Source organism: Nansenia antarctica, assembly GCF_963989245.1.
Source record: "Nansenia antarctica genome assembly, chromosome: 20".
Taxonomy (NCBI): domain Eukaryota; kingdom Metazoa; phylum Chordata; class Actinopteri; order Argentiniformes; family Microstomatidae; genus Nansenia; species Nansenia antarctica.
In genome coordinates, this window is record NC_137693.1 from 15,660,036 (window position 1) to 15,682,535 (window position 22,500).

Sequence of the window (22,500 nt, forward strand, 5' to 3'; positions counted from 1 at the left end):
AATCAATAATTTCTATCTTCTTTTTTTCAATCAGCCATAGAGCTTATTGGGCTGACATGCAATGCCGAATAACACAAATAACACAAATAACACAAATAACTACCCTTCCTCTCATTTCTCTCTGTTTCAGCTTTCAGATCCATTGACAGACAGACAGCCTTACACATTGATAGGAGGAGGTACTACTAATGCTTTAGAACAGAATAGAGAGAGACAGTAGCTGAGCCCTGCCTCTGTGAGACTGCAGTGTGTTTCTCATTCACGGAGCGTAGCGTCTGTCTGCGGCTCCTCCTGGGTGAGACCAGACAGACAGGCTGCTGCAGCCAGGCAGAGGCTCCCAGCCTCCCTGTGGGGGATTATCCTCAGTAAATAACTCTAAACCCTGAGTGCCGCACCGCATTAATTCATTCACCGACCGACCGACGCATTCGTTTTTTTTTATTATCAATTCGCTTTGTTTGTTTTCCTCCTCCTTGGCTCCTTTTTTAGCTCCGAATTGAAAAGGACTTAAAGCTTTGTGCTTATTAACCCCCCCGCCCCCCCCCTCCCCCTGCCCGCCCCCGCCCCTCCCCCTGCCCCCCCCCTCCCCCTGCCCGCCCCCGCCCCTCCCCCTGCCCCCCCCCTCCCCCTGCCCGCCCCCGCCCCTCCCCCAAAAAGGTCTCCCACTGCCCTGACTGAGAGCGTTTCTCAGCTTTTTCATAAAACTCTCCTTTTATTTCTTGTCAAACCTTAAGTGCCTGGCCCTTTCTGTCTGGCGGGGGGGTAGAGACACAAAGAGAGAGACAGGAAGGGAAGGAGCGCTGACCTTTTCAAACCAAGGATGATTTTACTGATAAACTTTGAGTCTAATTCTATTCTCAATGCCGACCTCTTCTCACAGTCCTTTCTCCTGAATGTCCGGAATGAAAGTCATTTGTCTGTATGTCTGTCTGTCTGTCTGTCTGTCTGTCTCTGATATAACTATTCATGTTTAATTGATCCATTCATATCGTTCATACCATTCATGGACAGGACAATGCACACCTGACCTACAGTATTGAATTATTTCATATCAAAGATGCTCATCTTTAACCTCTAGTTATTTAGTTATTTATTCTAGGACTGGTTGTCTGGTTTCTGGGCTGATCGACGGGCTCGTTTACCTTCCGAGAGGAATGGCCAGGTAGAAGACAGAGAGCATCATGGTCCGGCTGTTGTTGGTGAAGAGATCCCCGATGATGGTGGGCGAGATGGAGGAGTAGCTGGACTCCCCGATGCCCACCAGCCCTCTGGACAGGACGAACAGCCAGTAGTACTGCAGGGAGGAGAGGAGGAGTCATGTGGTTAGGGAGAGAAAGGACCTCATAGACCTCACAGAAGGTATTCATCTGTTGTTGCCCTTGGAAAACCACTGGCTTTCACTCCCAGCCACATCACAGGAGAACACTGCTTACTCCATGTGAAACCCATTTCTTTATTTCCCCCTCCGCCCTGATTCTCCTGAATGCTTACTCAGCAGCACAGCAGCTCCATAAATCTGTCCATATTGTTGTTACAATTAAGGGGAATTACCAAGCGAAGAGAACATCAAAATAGAACATACAAACAGAAAGTAGAAAGCAGTGACATGAGATTAGAGGATTTCAAACCCCCCCCCCCCCCCCCCAGAGCTCAAGCCCAAAACGAATGACAATAGTCCTTCTATTAGAAAGACAACTGCCCTATTTTTCAACTGACTGAAATGTGGGCCCTCACCCTTGACCTCTGGTAGTTGTTTTACAGTGGGCAGTGACAGGAAGAGTCTCTGGCACCCTCCCTTCCTAACAAAAACTGAATTATCAGGTTATAGCCATCTGTGAAGACACACTGTTAAAAAACGTGTCATCTCTCTCTCTCTCTCTCTCTCTCATTCTACTCTGTCTCCATCCCATCCCTCTCTCTTCTCTCCTCTTCCTCTCCTCACCCTCTACCCACTGGAGCTCCTCTAACAATCCTGATGCCAGGATATATTCTAGGAATTGACACTGGGGATGGGGGGGGGGGTGCATACAATGGGAAATATGGGAATACTTTGAGGGCATTCCAGATGATTAGATGTGTGTGTGATGCAGCGTGGAGAAAAAAGATGGAGAAAGAGGAAAGGGGGGAGAGAGAGGGGGAGAGAGAGGGGGAGAGAGAGGGGGGGAGAGAGAGGGGGAGAGAGAGAGGGGGAGAGAGAGGGGGCTCCGTAGGGAGCGGTGGAGAGCGAGCAGCAGCATGTTTTATCTGAAATTGACCATTTGGTTCCACTTCTGAGGCCCGCTGTCTAAATTCTGACACACGCTGTGAAAGCATCAGCCCGTCTGGCGCACGGCAGCTAGCCCTGCCTCTCCCTCTCCCCACTAGTTAGGGTTTCCTGTGTGAGCGAGGAACAACCTTCCTCGCACTTCCTGTCGATGATGCGAGTGTGGAACACCTGTGAAATGACGTTGACATGGTGACACTCTGACAGGAAGCTGAGGACTCTAGCCTAGCAACAGCACCCCCGCGCAGCGCCAAGATGAAAGATATCCATTTAAAAACAGATATGCTATTATAAGAAGGGAAGGCTGTATTGGTGTCAGAGAAAGCGTCACAGTCACAGTACACACCAAAGGATATGAAAATAACAGAAATGTCTGATATGAGAGGGTACGGGGAGGGGGGGAGGGGTGTTTTTACACTGCTGAACGGAGGACCACAGAGCTATGCTCTGCGGCGTACACCCACAGTCCATTAGTTCTTCGTTCTTCGCCTTCTCCCTACCTGACAGTCTGCAGTGTGACAGTCACCCCCCCCCCCAGAAGCACTTATTGTTCTGTTATGTGATTGGCTGTCTGACAGGACAGGAGCCTACACAGACTGGAGCAGTTCTTTGCTCTTTCTGCACTATGATGATTTGATGTCATTATTGTCTCTGTGTGTGTGTGTGTGTGTGTGTGTGTGTGTGTGTGTGTGAGGAGGATTAATTAAGGGCTAGGAGCAACAGAACCATGACCCCTACCATGACACGAGCCTGTCACATGCGGCCCTAGTTGGATGAGCCATGACAACACAAGGTCACGCACACAGCCATCACACACCCTCTGAAGAGCATACACAACACACACACACATCACACACCCTCTGGAGAGCATACACAACACACACACATCACACACCCTCTGGAGAGCATACACAACACACACACACATCACACACCCTCTGAAGAGCATACACAACACACACATCACCCAAGCTGTGATACAGTGTGACACGCTCTTGGCCAGAATTTGTCGTGCTGTGGTGTTTGGTGTGTCATTTTAAATAATGTGTTGTTATGCGACACTAAACTGTTTTTCCTCTTCCATTGGTTTAAAATAATATTTTTCCGTACGCGTTTGAATGAATTACAACATTGATTATAGTCCTGTTCTTGTCGGTTGGCCTGTTACACTATAATACAATGCAGTTATATCTTGAATGAATTACGAGCAGGCTATTTTCTCCTGGGGCATGGCGTTTAGTGGATTCTTTGATAGTAGCACTCATATTGTTTTTGTGTGTGTGGTCAGACCACGAATGCTCTTTGGTTTGAATGACCGAAGGTCTAAAAGCAGCAGCAGCAGCAGCAATAACAACAACAACAACAGCAACAAGAAAGTAGCACAAACAGTACCTATCTTTGTTATTTGTCCCCTTCAGTTTAGATTTATGAGATACAACTGTATGCAATATAACAAATCTCCCTTCTTTCATCCTCTGGGACACAATGATACATAAAGATGAAACACAAGCGTCTAAAATATGTGCATATCTTCACTGAGGCTCGCTTACAGCATGGCAAGACATTTAGCTTTTGGTTTTCTGTCAAAAGCAGCAATGGGATTATGCAAGATAAAATATATATATATATATATATATATATATATATATATATATATATATATATATACTTTCACTAATGACAAGACTGTTGTCTTCCCCTAAGGAGGAACATCACTTCTATGTAATTTGCCTCCAATCGCTCAAATCATGTAGAAGTAATCCTTTGAAGACGATAATTGAGAGACAGCTCAGGGACATGTTGTTGTCTAGGGAAGTGGAACACAGCCGATCTGATCTGATTCTACATTCAATTTACTTTCCCCTTATTACATAAGTGTTGAGTGACATTTTCACTAAAAAGCTATTAAAAATACCCCAAGTCGGTTACTAAAATGTAGCATAATGATCAGCATCAGTTGTGCTATTCAAATGTTACAGGGCATCTTATGGCTGCTGCGCCTCAAACTGTTACATAAGAGCCGTCCACGGCGACCTAACTCTTTGATTGACAGATTAGAGGACGTCTTTGGAGTTCCAATTCATGGAGGGGGTGGAGAAGATGGAGAAACAGCCCGATGACCTCATCATGTAATGGCCTTTGTGACATGTGTGGAGTGAGACGGGAGATATGCCCTGGCTCTTCCTAGCAGTTGAGCAGTGACAGGAGCAGACACAGAAGAGAGCAGTAGTGCTGTAACAGAACGTCTACCAAGGCTAAGTCATTGTCACGCTAAATGGGCATGTCATTTAATCGGAATTAGCGTGACAGACAACTTTGTTTTGGCTGAGCGCGTCTGTTAGCTTCTTATGGTGCGGTCACTAACCTTCATGTCTCCATCATAACAAACCAATTAGCCCGCTAGGTGAAGAGATGTGCATCTTAATGTGCTGCGCATCAAAACATCCCATCATAAGGCTCGTTGTAGAGGATAATACTAAATGGACTGACGCACTTACATAGCGCCTTTATCCAAAGGGCTTTACTTTACAACGGCCTCTCATTCACCCATTCACACACCGATGGCGGCAAGCTACCATGCAAGGCGCCGGCCGGCCCCGCTCACTGGGAGCAATTTGGGGTTCAGTGTCTTGCCCAAGGACACTTCGACATGTGGCCAGCCGGGGCTCGAACCGCCGATCTACCAACCTTGCGATCATTAGACGGGGGCTCTACCTCCTGCGCCACAGCCGCGCCCCACTAGTGTAATGCTAGCACTGCTGGATGCAGTGAAGCACTTATTGAAGAGGTTTCAATGGTCCCTTTAACGGTGAAGCAGTCGGTTGAACTCATTTAATATCATTGACTATAGTTAGCGGACGCTGAAGACATTGGTCAGTAGACAGGAAGTGATGTCATGCTTGTAGACAGGAAGTGATGTCATGCCGTACCTCTTTGGAGATGAAGGAGCTGCAGAGCGTCACGGCGGACCAGAAGAAGATTCCACAGCTCAGGATGACCTTCCTGTTGAACCGGTCGCCCAGGTAACCGAAGATGGGAGCCGCCACCATGAAGCTGCAGATGAACACTGTGGAGATGGAAACAAGAGAGAACACTCACTTTAGTTTAGCCTTCCTCTTCTCACACCAAAGACATTTGACAGTTGCGTTCTATTCGTTCTATATCGTTCTATTGAAGAGTAGTCAGTGAATGATTGTGTGATAATATTGCAACGGTCTGAGAAATATCCAGTGCAGTGTCCCCTGCTCTACTTGTCTACTTTGAGTTGTACATTTCTTTCATTAGGATAAACCCCTTGAGATGTATCATCAAGAGGGTCCTAACATTATATCACAATCATAACAGCAGAAATAATAAGAGTACAACTATGACAAAAATACAGACAGACAAGAGACAAACAACAACAACAACATACATTACTAATTGAAAACATTGAAAACATTACAACCATAACAAGGCCAAGATGGATAATAGCTTTGAGACTGAGCCAGACTCCTGGGTGGGTCTCTATGCTACGTTCACCCTGCTGCTACCAGCAGCACCACAGTAAAGGACTTCCAGAGGTCACAATCTGGCTAACTCACACTCTCACTCAGGATCCCATTATCCACCATGCATATTTAAAGTGACATGACAGTGAGGGTGGTGAAAGCATAATAACGAGGGGATGATAAGAAGAGCTATTTCTAACGTACGACGCCAGGTCATGTGACTTGAGGTCTCTAGGACGTCCTCAGCCTGTTATCGTCGCTGATCTGATTCGATCTTTGATCGTCTGGGAGAGAAAGAAACAATGTTTTTTGGGTCTTTTGGGTAAAGTAATCCCCTCTCTCTCTCTCTGAAGCGGGCCGTGAATAAATGTGTGTCTGAAGTGAGCCTGGAAGTGGGTTTCATTAATTCTCTTGACTGCTGATTTGACAACATCTCCCCCTCGGGCGTTTGAGCCAATAATTACAAGAAAGACAAACCCCAGGCGGGCGTGAATTTTTTATGCTCTCAGACAACAGATTTATTTCTTTGCAGATGAAGGGCAGAGAGGGTATACTTGACAACAGCAAACGTCTGACAACGGGCTTTTGAGCCGAGCGCTCTTCAAGGGAGGTTCGACGCATCATCAGCATAAACACCATCCTGTAGGCCGCAGAGAGGATAGGAGGGGCAGGTTATGTAACACCCAGAGACCGGCAGCATTACGGATACATGTCTAATAGGGATGACCACCACACTGACCTGAGAGAGCATCATGTCTCTTTAACAATGTAGACTTATTTGATGAACTCGACACTAGTACAGTGTGTGTGTGTGTGTGTGTGCAGCCTACAGGCTACAGCCAAACTAGGCGCAGAAACTAGAGTAGTTGGTGTTAGAAATAACATAGCCCAGTGGGTCTGTCCTACTCTCATTGACTGAGCCAGCAGACTTACTGCCTAGCGTACGATAGCAGACAGACACTGCAGTTCTACATAGCCGTGCTCCAGGCCAGATATGGAGGCCCACATGTTGATACCGAAGATCTTTCCGTTTTAGAGGAAGAGAAAATGCTAAAGTGGACACATTCTGGTCCTGTATGTCACCGTTGACTTGGTTTCCAAGACGACTGTTCCTCTAAACTCACAACAAGGGAAGAGAGACTGTTGGGAAATCAGTGTTCTTGTGCGAAACAAATAAGGGTCAAGTGTGAGCTGGTGTGAGCGGGTGTGAGCGGGTGTGAGCTGGTGTGAGCTGGTGTGAGCTGGTGTGAGCTGGTGTGAGCTGATGTGTGTCAATGCTTTTATGATGATTTATGTTCATATTCATTATTGTGCCTTTGGGCAGCTCATCAATCAACATCACCTTGGTTAAGTGAACTGAACTGACAGCATTGTGGAGTCAGTCTAACCACCTACAGTAACACATACATACCAATGGTGGGGAATTCCTTGACAGTTACCCCAAGCACTGTGTCAAGAGAACATACACATACACAAACACACACACACACACACACACACACACAAACATGCACACGCACTACATGCACACACACGCGCACACGCACACACACACACACACACACACACACACACGTACACACACGCATACACACACACACCCACACATGTATACGCACCCGCACACACACACACACACACACAAACATGCACACGCACATACACACGCATGCACACACACACACACACATACAAACATGCACACGCACGTACACATGCACACACACACACACACACACACACACACACACACACGCATACACAAGCGTGCACACACACACACACACACACACACACACACACACACGCCTCTCTAGGTCTTACACACCCTGGTGGGGACATGCTTGATGTGTCCCCTGTTCACCTGGGCGTGGTGGTGTCCTGTCAGTGTGACCTGTAGGTGTTCACTGATGTGGAGTCATTATTATTAAACCTGCCACTGTTCCTACCACTGTTTCCTCTCATCTCCTCTGATCTCTTCAACACCACCATTGAGAAACACTCCTTCATAACAAATAATGCCTTAGGTCTTTCTAGGCAGGTGTCACCAACCTCAAAGTCTATCCCTCCCTCCCTCCCTCCCTCCTCCCTGCACTTTGCAGCCTCTAAGCCCCATCAATATTGAGCAGCCATGCTGTGCGTCTATTGTGTAAGGCTAAATGACTCTGGTTGAGTGTTCCACGCTGGTCCACCACAGTGCTGTAGCGCTGCTCTGCTTGCACGCCAAATGGCAGGGAGTCTTACACTGACACACAGATAAGACAGGGAGAGGTCTGCAATCACCCTCCACCAGCTGCCTCACACGGGTTTAAATAGCCTAGGGGGGGGACAGCGCTAATCTCACTGGTGTGACAGTGCTAAAGAGAGGCCCGTCTGTACAACAAGGGCCTGTTATTATTGACTTTCTGTTATTATTACTGTTAATTAACGCAATTAAGAGAGGGACACCACACAGGGGCAAGGGCTGTCATTGTCACGCCTGTGTCGTGTGAGATTGGGATTTGATCAATCAAATGTGTCATGTTCGGAGGGTTCATTATCACCTCCCACCGTTCAAAACACTCGGGGTTTGTTTGACAATGTGTGAGCGTCAGCCACGATGACCTCTCATTAACCCGGCGGTGTGTTGGAGTCCAGGACTGCGTTCGCTGTTAGCGTCTCTGATAATGATTCACTACCTCCCCGAGCGTATGCAGATTTCGCTTCAGTTCAAACAGAAACTAATAGATTACCATCGTTTACAAACCTGATTACACAACATGTAGAGTAGTGCTATGAAACATTCAGGCAGCAGACTCTTACCTACGGACCTCCGGGGGCAGAGCTTTCAGTGTGGCAGCTCTGCCCACCCTCTGGAACTCTCTCCCCACAGAGATCCGCAATGCCCCCTCTACCCTGGACACCTTCAAATCAGCCCTCAAAACCCACTTGTTCTAAGGCCTTTGGCCTCTAGTCTAGTTTGTCACTCTCGTTGTCTTTGTTTCTTTGCTTTGTTTTCTGTTCTGTCTGTCTGTCTGTCTGTCTGTCTATGAAATCTGTTAAGCGTCCATGGGTTTGAGAAAGGCTCTATATAAATCCACACTATTATTATTATGATGATGAACTATGCACAAGGCAGGGTGCACACACCCTTAAGCTTGATTGCGAGTACTTATTACACTGATGCAGTCAGTCGGAAAGGTCACGGAGATTCCAACATTCTTACTGGATAGAAAGAAGATCGGTGAGGTATCCAATACTGTGTGGGTACAGAACAGGTGTACAGTGACTACAACCTACAGCTATTTTCTTTGTGATGTTTACGTCATTAAACAGTATGATTAATTACTCTGCCATTGTGCTATTACTGGTGGCCATTTGACTGCTTGACCAAGGAGACAGGGAGTGTTGTCAGATTGTTTGTTTTTGCCAAAACAGCCACACCCTTCCACAGAATCAAGGCTGGCTCGTTCCACCTGGTTCTCTAATCTCTACTGACACACCATGCAGAGCCTTTCATCAGCAATACAGACATCTCCTTAACCGAGGAGTCATTTGAACAAGGCACTTACACACTTACAGTAAAAGGGGCTAAATGACTTGAAAACTATCCCCATGGGCCAACGCTTTGGCAGTATAGTATTTATAATTTAAAACATACTTGAGTCCAAAAACATTGCTTTGAAACCCTGAACACTCTCATGTGTACTCTCACTATCATCTCCCGTTCTGCTTCCTAATCTTAAAGAGCTGCTCAGGCCCATTTGTGTCGACTCAACTCCTTCACAGGATAAGTGGATTGGCCCGTCAGTCTGAAGAGTATGTTTAAAACAGACATAATGCTGCTCCCCTTTCACTCTCGCTGATGGCCGGAGAAGAAAGAGCTCTCCGTTTTTTTGACAGAGGGGATCAAATAAAAAACTGCAGGAGACTGAAATAAACCATGACTCCCTCCCTGTTCCCACATCAACTTTACTCGAAGAGTTAACAAGACATGACAGGAACTTTCTCTCCCATTTTCCCCACTTCTACTAGTCTTCGGTTCGTTATATCATAAACGGCTTCTTTAAGCCAGGGGATAAGGATCAAGACGTTTTAGGAATAATCCTCAATATGCTCCCTCCGTCCGCTCTTACTACTCATACTCCAAGCCTGACCACCATTGTCTGTCGTTGCGTCTTGTGTCCGTCGTAGACTGAAGACCCATCTCTTCAGGTTACACCTTAACTGCTCCTCCTGAGACATCTTCTGCCCCTCAGCACTGCGTCTCCTAAAGACACCCGCTTTCCCCTCTACTGTGTCCCTAAAAACTTCTATTTGCCCCCCTTGTACTGTTTCTCTGTTTCTCCAGTGTAAAAAAATATAAAAAAAATAAAGAGTTTAGAAGAAGGTGATAGGAGAAGGGTTTTCCTTCTATCAATGGCCCCGGGCCTGAGCTGGATTACTCTTCCTGCTACGACTGGTGGATTGATGATTCACTTGCTTAGTATTCAAATGTATGTAAGTCGCTTTGGAATAAGGCGTCTGCTAAATGCCAAAAATGTAAATGCAAAAAAGTGTCTCGGCTGACTGCGTTATGTCTGGGGACTGATACCACCACATGGGGTCCACATACATCGCTATTTGATCTACACAGCACCGTAATCAGACAAGGCTAGCGGAGGCTAAAGACAAATAATCTTCGATAAATAAAGCTAGCATGCCTAGCTGCTGTGTATACACACACGTGTATGGCAGGAAACCCCTGGAATCAACAGTGGGGAGTCGATGCGGGGGGCTCATCTGGAGCGGGTTTCCTCCGTTCGGTGGGTTTACCTTCTGGTTGTTTATGCCATGAACCGACCAGGAGGAAACGGCTTTGATGAGCTAATTCACAGGACAATGGCCAGCTTGACTGACTTTTTTTTTTTTTTTAAAAAAAGCAAAGATCTGAACCCTAATGTCTCTAGTCTACCCACGTTTCCACTGGTGTAAGTAACGGGGCAGAGCCAACTATGAGCTGGCCTCTGAGGAATGCGGCGACACAGACATCCTCCACCGACGCTATAGTGTTTGGTTATAGGAGATTAACAGTCTACGAATGTTTGACGAGGGAAGATTGACACAAGTGTGTTGAATGGCATGGCTGTAATGTGTCATGTGTGCCGTGATTGTGATGTGTTTGATAAGGCTCTCATAAAGAGGTCAGTGTCGGTGCTATGGGCGCGATATCCGGAGCTTTTATCAGTCCTATAGACGTTCCGTCACTAACCGTTTTTTATCATAACCATAAAATTCTGAGTCATTCCTGAGGGTCATCAGAAGGATTGAGTCCTTAGACCTAGGCTATTGATCTGGTTGTGTTGTGTGTCTCTGTGAGCTGTCACTGATGGAGGACAAACCCCAGACATCTGTCTCTCAGGGAAGTGACTCAACAACTTGAACTCAGCCCCTCTTCCTCTGCTGATCCTCCACTGAACACACACACACACACACACACACACACACACACACACACACACACACACACACGGCAGACGGGCCTTTATCATTAGAATTCCCTTCTAGAAAGTTCCCTTTCCATTAGCGTAACACCAGATTTCGATCTTTCAGTAACGTTCTGTTAGTAGTTATAATTGTCCATGAAATGTGTTCTTGTCCTCTTAGGCAGAGTAATAGCCTTAGGCTATCATGTCTGTACAACCCTCTCACTTCACAACCGATTACGAGACACACAAACGTGTCCTTTACTTGAATACGTACGGTCTCTCTGGGGATGACCCCCTTATTAGATGTCAAGGACATTTCTGGGTAAAAACATAATTGTGCTTCACACAAGTCCCAGACCGAAGAGTGGACTCAACTTCACTGTTCACTGCAGAGCGAGTGTTCACCGATGTAGACCCTCATCATCTCTGAGGGGAGAGGCCTTTGATGGTGGTCTAGGTGGAGCAGTCTTGGATCTCTCAGCATGAATGAATGATGACTCTCCTCTCTACTTCATTCTTCATTCTCCTTGTTTTTCGAAACAACTGTGTGTGGAGTTGTACTGCCCGAGGCACTCATGAAGAAAGTCTCAAAGTCTCTCGTGAACTCTCTTATTCTCTGTGTTGTTTTTGAGAGGACCGGGGGGGGGGGGGGGGGGGGGCAATAGATGAACCCTATTGAACCCTATTCGAACACTGGTGAAATAATAAATAAATAAATAAAAACACCACTATTCCAGTTTTTTCAAACACTTGTTTGACCTGTAAAGTGTCAAACCTGTAGCTGAGAACATTCCTTAAATGCCAAATGAGATGCTAGGCATACCTTTAAGGTGAGTACTGAGGGCGGACCAGTTTGTCTCTGAAGGTGCAAATTACATCAATTACAGTGATTGGCTGCTTTCGGGACATTCCATCCGTAGGACAATGGTTTGTGTGAGAACGGACACAGAAACGCTTCTACTTTTGACTCAGGCGGTATCTAGTTTCGTTGTGATGCACCTGGGAGATGAATCACACACGTACGGTAGTTAACTTTGACGAGGCTTAACCCTACAAGGAGAGGAATTATATTATTCATTTGTTCTGCCATATCTGAATTACTGTCCTGAAGTATGGGGAAATACATACAAAACCACTTTACAACCATTATGCATATTACAAAAAAGAGCTGTAAGAATAGTTTATCATGCTGGATATCTTGATCATACCAATGTTCTCTTTATGAAGATGCATACCCTGAAACTGATGGATATAGTAGATTTCAAGACAGCACTGATTATGTATAAAGCCAACTATGAACTGTTGCCGGGCAATTTGCAAAGACTATTCACTGAGAGAGGGGGGGACTATACATTTAGAAGAGAACTTAACATGAGACAGCATTACGCACAAACTAACGTTAAAAGATGTTGTATATCAATCTGCGGAGTTGTGTTGTGGAATGGCCTTGAGGAAAAGCTCCAAAGGTGTACTAATGAACTGCAATTTAAAACAATGTATAAGAATGATATCCTTTCTAGATACAACATGGAAGAGACAGGACATGCCATTTGCTAAAATTTGTGTATGATAGTTTGTATCCTGTATTGTGTGTATTTGAATTTGAATGACAAAATTGAGCCTGATTGTTTTTGTTGTTGTTGTTTGTTTCTGTTGTAAACCTACGCTACTGTAACTGTAGTGTGTGAATGGGGACAAATAAGCTTTGCTTCCTCCTATTCCCTTTCGGACAGCTTAACCATGTGGATTTTTTTCCCTTTATTTTTGAAATCATTTGTATCCCAATGTACTTGGACTGCTGTTCGAAATAAACGTAAACTTAAGGTAGGCCGCCTCTGTGATGCTGGATATGAGGGGGTGTCGTCACGCAGGCAACGGGTGACTAAGCATGCCGCGCTGTTATTGGGCGTCATGGCAGCCATGGCAGCCAACCCAAGGAGAGATCTACAGCCCCGCCTCCGCAAATACTTAAGTGTGTCATTGATCCAGACCACACCAGTCTATCAGAATATAGTTGATATACAATGGTGGAAAAACAGCCAGAGAAGAGCGCATGGTTAAAGATATTTAATGGGGTTTTACTGAGTGGGCGAACTGAGGTTTTTTTGTGTGTGGAGGAGACAGTGTTCTCTCTGTAAACCACTAAGGCACAGCCCACAACGAGCCAGTCCTAACCCCTCACTAGAGAGCATAGCCCACTAACAGTGTAAGTCAGACTGTAATATAGTAACACAGAGACCTGGCCTTAAAATCTAGAACAATCTCTAAGGAGCTGGTCTGCCTCCACTGAGGTAGTAGTGGCTTTAGCAGAGGTGGTCTGCCTCATCGACACATCCCCCCCTCCAGGGAGACTAGGAACACCCGGACTTCCTGTCAGCCCTTTGATTGGCCAACGGAACAACCCCCTCTGCGATGACTCACCCCCAACGATTGAAATCCGTTGTTTTATCCCCATGAATAAAGCATAAGCTGAAGCTTTTGGGTATGTGTGATTGATATTCACTGAGTGCGGCTCTATGGAGACATTTCCCTATGAAGCAGCCCCCGCTGAAGAGGGCACCTGCGCCAGGCGTTGGACACGGCTGTAGGAGACCAGACGCACAGTGGGACTGTTTGATCTTTTTTCGTGAAACTTTTGTAGACGGCAACTGTTCATAACTGTTCCTACCTCCGTGTCCCTGGTCATAAACGTACGGTGTCAGGGACAGGAAAACATCAGGATCTTACCCCCATGACACAGTGTAGACAGACAGACAGACAGACAGACACACAGACAGACAGACAGACAGACAGACAGACAGACAGACAGGCAGACAGACAGACAGACCGACAGACAGACAGACAAACAGACAGAGAGACAGACAGACAGACAGACAGACAGACCGACCGACCGACAAACAGACAGAGAGACAGACAGACAGACAGACAGACAGACACACAGACAGACAGACAGACAGACAGACACACACACACACACACACACACACACACACACACACACACACACACACAGACAGACAGACAGACAGAGACAGACAGACAGACACACAGACAGACAGATAAATAGACATGCATCACAGTTGGGCTGGCAGCTGTGAGGTTTGACAGCCAGCAGCACATAGTTAAGGCTATAAGGTCTGCAGACTGAGGGATTCAAATAGCTACAGGCTGACAGGGGCGAAATTGAGGGATAGAATAACTACATCCTAACTGCAGGCCTTGACATGTCCGTGTTGTCATTAAGGGCCGTTTACAGCTCTATACATTACACAGTGTCACTTCAACCTGTTAACATGCATGTGTGCATGTGTGTGTGTGTACAGTAGGTGTGAGTGGTCTTACAAACATTCTGCTTCCACAAATACAACTCCCATTTTCGGTTTCTGTTGACTCTCCTCTAACTCCTCTGTCATTGCCCTTTCTGTCACTGCCAAGGTTATCTGCTGGGTTTCGAGGGGGGTGTTTGGAGTGCCAACTAGTTCTGACTCATTTTGATAGCTACCTACTCAAATCTTTTTCTATTTTTTAAACCTTGCTGTGTTGGCCTGGGTTGGCGTTTTAGGACACTTGCTAATGTTGGGTCTAATGGAATTGCAATCATGTTCAATAACATAATGTTATATGTCGAATCTTATTTTATGTTTGTACTTTACTACATAATCAAACAATACGTTTATTATAACTATCTCATCTACCGTAATGAGACGTGACTAGGCCTCCTGTGAGCACCAGGATATGCTATCAGTTGTGGTTCACCAACCAAACACATTCATGTTATACTGAGTGCCTAACACTGGAGAGGTATGAATCTCTACCTCTCATTATGACTTCATTATAGTTATGAAGTTATGTTTCACAACTCTTTCACAAGCTTTGACAGCCTCAGATGTTTTGATAACCTCAGAATAGTCTGCTCTCAGAAAGATCGTGTTACCCTGCCTCTCTCAGTCTCTCCCTAACTCACCTCTTTGAAGACGCAAAGCAGGTAAAACAAGCACTGCGTTTCGGAGCTCAAACTGTGATTGGTGCTCCCTGGAAACGTGACACTTTGTTGAGACACGGTGGCAACAACTCAGCTCGTTACAACTGGTGCTTTTGTTGTCGTGACGTTGGGGTCATCGGGGTCATCGCGGTGACTCACCTCACTGCTAAAGTGACACTCGCTTCCTAGTAGTGACTCACCTCAGTGACTGCATCTTGTGGGCAGACATTTTTGTTACATAAGTGTGAAGGTAAAAAAACACATTCACGGTGTGTTGACAACCACACCTGTTGGGCCTGAGGTTTCAGGTTCAAACCCAGAGTGGGAAACACCAACAGCATGGTTGAGGACGGTAGTCCAACCCTTACATACCTCTCGCTTCAGTATCGGCTATACACAAATGGAGAATTATGTGAAGCACTCAAACTATGAATGTCAGCCCTGCTGCCAGCGAAAAAAGATAATCCACCTCCTCTCTCTCTCTTCCTTCCTCAAGAACCGACACTTCAAAGCACAGAACAAAAGCACTTACTTTCTTAAGCCCAGAACAGGGACACACCGATAAAGAAACGCAAATGCATTCATCGGGCGTATTCAGGTCAAGAATAACAGATGTGTATGCTATGTGCGTTGGCCGATATTGACCTTCATAGGAAGCTTTCTCATACACAATGTGACAATGACATTTCTCTCTTGTTATTCTTATTTAGGGTTAGGGTTAGGGAAGGCTTAGACGCTTACTCTAAAAGAGCCCAGAATGTCAATGGAGTTTCGAGGCTCTGTTTAGTATTAGGCCTGTTTGAGAACATGTCTATCGAGGAGAGGAAAGAATACAGACAAAGCAAACAGATTAGCAGGCAATGCGAGGCCATCGACCAGGAAGCAGCGTGTTTGCCTTGTGAACAGGGAGCATAATACAGACAACCATCCAGTGTGTTTAGTCCCTTTCACTCATACAGAGGGCAGAAACCCACTGTAATCCTCACCTGCTTCTGCCTACAGAAACCATTGGGCTCCTTCTTCAAAGTGACACTGTGTGTTAATCTACTGATCCACTTCTGACGTGTTCAGAGACCCCTCTGAGACTCACAGACCAGGGGAGACACACACACACACACGCACGCACGCACGCATGCACGCACGCACAGAGACACACACGCACGCACACACGAATGCATGAATGCACGCACGCACGCACGGACGCACGCATGCACACACACACACAGAGACACACAGACACACACACACACACACACACACACACGCACACACGCACAGAGACACACACACACGGACACACGCATGCATGCATGCACGCACGCACGCACGCACGCACGCACACACACACACACACACACACACACACACACATACACACACACACACACACACGGCCTGTCCCTGTTTTTCCTGGTGAGGTCTCAGTGATGTACGGCAGAGAAGATTCCGGAAGGAAGCCCTCATCATATCCTGGAAGGAAGAGCCAGTGGCGTATGTGACACTGTGGAGCCTCACACACTCCCACAGGAGGACACGGTTCTGTCACAGCTTTCTATTGTTCTCTATAGGTGAGTGGTGTGCAGAACAGCTGGGGAAATGAGTATCTGAATCCTGTAGGTTTGGGTGGAGGCCCCTAATGCCATCATTAGTCTACATTACACTCTGACTGCAGAGAGCCATGATGAGGAAGCCAACACACACACACACACACACACACACACACACACACGCACGCACACACACACACACACACACACACACACATACACACACACACACACACAAACACACATACACACACACACGCACACACACATACACGCACGCACACATACACACACACACGCACACACACAACATGGTTTGGCAATGTGAGCGGAGTTTCCTAGATTTTTTGTACTAAACACAGACGCCAGAGAGGATATCCTCTCTCTCTCTCTCTTTCTCTCTCTCTCTCATTCTCTCTCTCTCTCAGTCATTCTTTCTCTCTCTCTCTCTCTCTCTCTCTCTCTCTCAGTCACTCTCTCTCTCTCTTTATCTCTCTCTCTCTCTCTCTCTCTCTCTCTCTCAGTAACTCTCTCTCTCTCTCTTTCTCTGTGTGTGTGTGTGTGTGTGTGTGTGTGTGTCTGTGTGTGTGTGTGTGTGTGTGTGTGTGTGTGTGTGTGTGGCAACAGACACTTGGGCAACAGGGGGAGTCTTTCTCCAGTACCTAAAGCCTTTTCCTACATAACATACTGGCTACAAAATTGAGAGGGGGAGAGAAAGAGGGGAGGGAGGGAGATCCTCCCATTGGCTCACAGAGACGAGAGCCCAGAGCCCAAAAGAACCAGCTCTAAATTTAACTTGAATAGGCAAGCGACATCAGTTTTTCAGCATGTTTCTTTTTTTTCTTCTTTTTTTTTTACCCAAATGTGAGTGGTGTGTAATTCAAAAGAAAAACTGTGAGAGGGAGGAGGGAGGAGGAAGGAGGAGGAGGAGGAGGAGGAGCAGGAGAAATGGATTAACATGGTAGATGAGGACATGTCCCCCTCAGGAGCTGAGCTAAGACACAATAACCGCCGACTACGCCACTCCGGTTTGTTGACGGGTCCACCCGGGGTTTCCGCCGCCCTGCTTTTATCACACACACTAAACCTCCGGGAGGTCTGGGAGTCGTAGTCTTATAGGCGGAACACAATGATCTGCCACGGAACGCAGTAGTAACATAAAACATGAAACAAACTGCAACCTACAGCGATCGTCAGTGTATCAGCTTCTCCGTCGTCTCCCCTCCTCCGGCTGTGTGAGCTCATCGCCACACTTTAGTTCAATAACCTCAGGGGTCGTTTATCCACAAAGCAACACGCAGGCGGGGCAGAGAGGATACATATTCACCAGCCCTGGATAGGATATCCTGGGAACGAACGGAGTTAACCACAGACTACTGCAATGTTTCATCTGGTGTTCTCAAACCTACTAGTGTGTGTTAGGAAGAGTAAACTGTACTGTTGTGCTACACACACACACACACACACACACACACACACACAGACACACACACACACACTACTAGAGACTAGTGCTACTAGAGACAACCACAAGAGAAAACATCAGATCTATACGTCTACGTATATGATAGATACGTATAACGGCATCTAATGGTTTTCCTCTCCTCTGCTTCAGCCACATCACAGTTCCCCTAAGGCTCAGGGCCTAAGCGTTTTGTATGGCGACAGCGGCGTGTGTGTGTGTGTGTGGTGCTGTGCTACGCTGCGCTGTCTCTCAGGTGCAGAGAGAGCTGTGGTGTGTAGGAGTGCCGGGGTTAAGAAGCCTGTTGTTCCTCCTCTAATGATGAACGTCCCTGGCTGCCTGAGGTGGGTGTGACACACAGCGCTGGCCAGAACAGGTCATCATATCTCCCCGCTGCACCTCCTACATTCTCCCATTATAATGTTCTCTCTCTCACTCCCTCTCTCTAACCTTTCTCTCTCTCTCTCTCTCTCTCTCTCTCTCTCTCTCTCTCGCCCTAGTATTTCCCCCTCCAAAACCTCCGAAGCCGAAACTACACACCAAAGTCACACGGGCGGAGCTCTAAACATCCCCGCATTCCTCGCATTTATGTTCACCAGTGAACGGAGAAGGAAGCCAACAGCGCCTCAGACTTCAGTAGGGTTGTGTTACCCAGCGGCCTGTCGGTCGTTTGATAAATGCTCTGTGCGGCCTGGGGGCGCTGCCTATGGAGGAGAGGGCTGTTTAGGTGCACAGGAATGCTAGTGGTCGGCCCTCTACGCAGAAAGGCAACCGGCGAAAGCTGCCAAGTTTGGGGTAAAAACCCCATGGCTTTTAGTGAACCCATCTGGAGTATTCTGAGGGGGTGTTAGTCTTCTCTTGTCACCATGGGTCGCTCGGCTAGCCCATTAGCCTTTGAGTTTCAGGCTTGAGCCTTGCAGGGCTTTCAACAGGCTCTAGAATGCTCTAGAAGGCTCCGTCAGAGAGGCCTGGAGGACTGGACGCCGCTGCTGAAAGCTGAGGACTCTCTCTCACTGCTGTCGCCTCTGGGGGGTGGTGGAGGAAGTGTGCTAGTACCACACACATACCGTAGGCTGGCGGAGAGTGTCGGTTTACGACGTCTCAATCGTCTGAAAGCTTAAAACAGATCGTTTGCTCGTCGCCCGAGTCGATTCGCCTCTCCTAAGCGATCCTAAGATCATAAGAAGACACATGACATTGACGGTAAAGTGTATGTAGGTGAACATCATAAAGGATGTGTTCGTAAACTCGCTCTGGGAATCTGATCAGCACTCGGAATGGAATGCCTCTTGTCTGGTCCAATCAAATGACTCGGTCCCTTTATGACGTCGTACGCAGTGTGCGCTCTGTGTGCGCTCTCAGAGCGGATTTAGGAACGCACCCAAACAAACAAACAAATAGCCAGACTGAGTGCTCAAAGGGGCCAGACTGATAAGAGGCAGCACGTAAACGGTCCTGTCATTTCCCTCGGCAGCAGACACTTTCCCTGGGCGGCTGGTGGCGGTCTGTCCTGCAGTGGGAACCAGGGACATTCTTGCGCAGGGCGAGAGGTTTTTCTTTCCTGCCGTTTTTCCTGCCCTAACTACAGGAGCAGAAGACGTAATGACAGGCCACCGCTGAAATGACAGAGAACCTTCCAGTGTGTGTCCGTTAGTGTGTGCCAGGACCGTACGGACCGCAGGGGACACAAACACAGTCGTACACAGGCCCTGTACGCATGCGCACAAACACACAAACACACAAACACACAAACACACAAACACACATATCCACCGAACGAAAAAAACACTGATATTCACATACACATAATCCTCATGTCAGTGAGCAGACCGACCCTGTTCCTAATGAATGAAAGCTGAACGCATGACGCCTCTCCTGTTGTTCCACCTTGTGATGCCGGCCACGTAGGCCTGCAGACGAGAGCACGGCGGTTGGGCCGGGACGCCGGGGCGGTCTGTGTGTTCCTTATTGATCTGTTGACGTCAGTCCAAAAAGATAAAAGAATCGTGCGGCCCTCCCAGGCGAGCCGGGCCAGGCTAGGCTGCAGGAGTATCGATCGTGGTCCGAGCTCACACTCAGAGAGCAGGGAGGGAAATATCACAACGTCTCCTCGTTAGCATTAAACACCAGCTCCCCTCGTTAGCATTAAACACCAGCTCCCGTCCCTTCGTGTGGGGACTGGGGAGGGATGAACGGGAAAAGGAATCACGGATGAAATAGGATGTCCTATTCCAGGCTCTGTCTCTGTCTCTGTCTCTGTCTCTGTCTTTCTGTCTGTCTCTGTGTCTGTCTGTCTCTGCCTCTGTCTCTGTCTCTCTCTCTGTCTGTCTCTGTCTCTGTCTGTCTCTGTCTCTGTCTCTGTCTCTGTGTCTGTCTCTGTCTCTGTCTCTCTCTCTGTCTGTCTCTGTCTCTGTCTGTCTCTATCTCTGTCTCTGTCTCTCTCTCTGTCTGTCTCTGTCTCTGTCTCTGTCTCTGTCTCTGTCTCTGTCTCTGTCTCTCTCTCTGTCTCTGTCTCTGTCTGTCTCTGCCTCTGTCTCTGTCTCTGTCTCTGTCTCTGTCTCTGTCTCTGTCTCTGTCTCTGTCAGTCTCTGTCGAACCCCTCAGTGCTGTTCCTGTTCTGAGTCCTGTGGAGGGGGCAGGAGAGAGCAGTTATCCACATGGGGGGTTGTGTGTGTGTGTGTGTGTGTGTGTGTGTGTGCGTGTGTGTGGGGGAAACCCGATCTCCACGTCTCCAAAGGAGAAGATTCACTGCGGCGAGCGGCGTGCTTGTTTTAATTGGCTCTGGTCGGCGTGATTGGATTGGCAGCCGCTCTGTGAGACGGGTTTTGGCTCACGGACAGGAAGTGTAGGGGGGGTGGGGGGGTGGGGGAGCGTGGAAGGGGGTGCCAATCATCGTCTGGCAGCTGCCCTCCTCCGAGACGTGGCCTACAAAAACAACCACCGTGGCCCCAGAGCTGGGCCAGGGGACAAGCTCATTCAGAGCTGCTCCAGACACACACACACACACACACACACACACACACACACACACATTACATTACACACTGTAGTCCAGAAGAATATGTGTGTGCATGTATACCAATTGCCAAACAAAGACCTGGGGACCTCCAGAGGTTGTCTGGTGTATATGTGTATGACCAGGGTGAATGCTTTGTTTTGGTTTAGGAATCAATACAGGGTCATTAAGCCTCACAGCCCCCCCTCACACTCTCTCTCACTCCTCCCCTCCCTCCATCCCTCCATCACTCTTTCCCTCGCCCCTTAAAACACACCGGCCAAGCCTAAACCATCAGCGGCGTGTTTCATTTCGGCACCCGCGTTAACGGGTTAGTGCGGGCCGCGCGGCGCGCGTCACAAACGTGTCTCGCGCCCGTCTAGAGTTCAGGACTCTGGCATAATTCTTTCCCGCCTGCCACGCACGCCGTCACAGGCAGAACTCGACGTACAAAGACAGGGCTGGCAGTAGCAGCTCCGCCGTCAGAGCCACAGAAGACACGCAGGCAGCTAGCACGGAAGCCTCAAACCGTGAGAGCCCCGGCGTCAGTCCCGCCACGCACGCCGCCCAGCTGAGGTTGACGCTGGCGGCGTGTTTTTAGGGGGTCGCTCTCTACGGCCACAGCTTCCTGGTTCTGCAAGGCGCCCCCGTCTGAGTGACAGCAGAGCCAGGGACAGATGCCAACCAGGAGAACGTGTCTCGTCACGCCTTAACCGCTGACAGACCATGGCAGGGAGAGAGAGGGAGAGAGAGAGAGAGAGAGAGATGGAGAGGGAGAGAGAGAGAGAGAGGGAGACAGAGAGAGAGAGAGAGACAGAGACAGAGAGAGAGAGACAGAGAGAGAGGGAGAGAGAGAGAGACAGAGACAGAGAGAGACAGAGAGAGAGAGAGAGACAGCGAGAGAGACAGAGACAGAGAGGAGAGAGAGAGAGAGAGAGAGAGAGAGAGAGAGAGAGAGAGAGAGAGAGAGAGAGAGAGAGAGAGAGAGAGAGACACCACCGGAAAAGTAGGAGCAGCTGTGACCAGCCAGCACAGCTGATGAAGCAGTGATAGCTCCACTCCTCTGAGAGACGGGACCAGGGAAATCACCGTCTCCACCGGAGCGTAACCGGAGAGTGAGAGCGGCGCTGTCCATAAACATATGAAGTTGGCCACACTTGTAACAGCCCCCAGTTGCTAAGGGGTTCAGATGTCCAGAGCCGCGGTCTCTAAGCCTGCAGACTTAGCCTCTGAAGACTTAGCCTCTGAAGACTTAGCCTCTGCAGACTTAGCCCTAACCCTAGCCTCCGGGATCCAAAGAACATCAGAGGCAC

At 47.9% G+C, this 22,500-nt stretch overlaps 1 protein-coding gene across 1 annotated transcript in view; it reads right to left on the bottom strand.

The window, feature by feature from the left end:
• Positions 1 to 22,500, bottom strand: part of spns2 (SPNS lysolipid transporter 2, sphingosine-1-phosphate) — an 80,617-nt gene that overhangs the window by 28,942 nt on the left and 29,175 nt on the right. Inside the window, exons 3-4 of the mRNA XM_080550144.1 lie at positions 5,194 to 5,330; positions 1,143 to 1,294 (exon numbers count right to left, since the gene is read on the bottom strand). Of these exons, the coding sequence (XP_080406270.1) occupies positions 1,143 to 1,294; positions 5,194 to 5,330 (289 nt within the window). The remainder of the gene's footprint in view (positions 1 to 1,142; positions 1,295 to 5,193; positions 5,331 to 22,500) is intronic.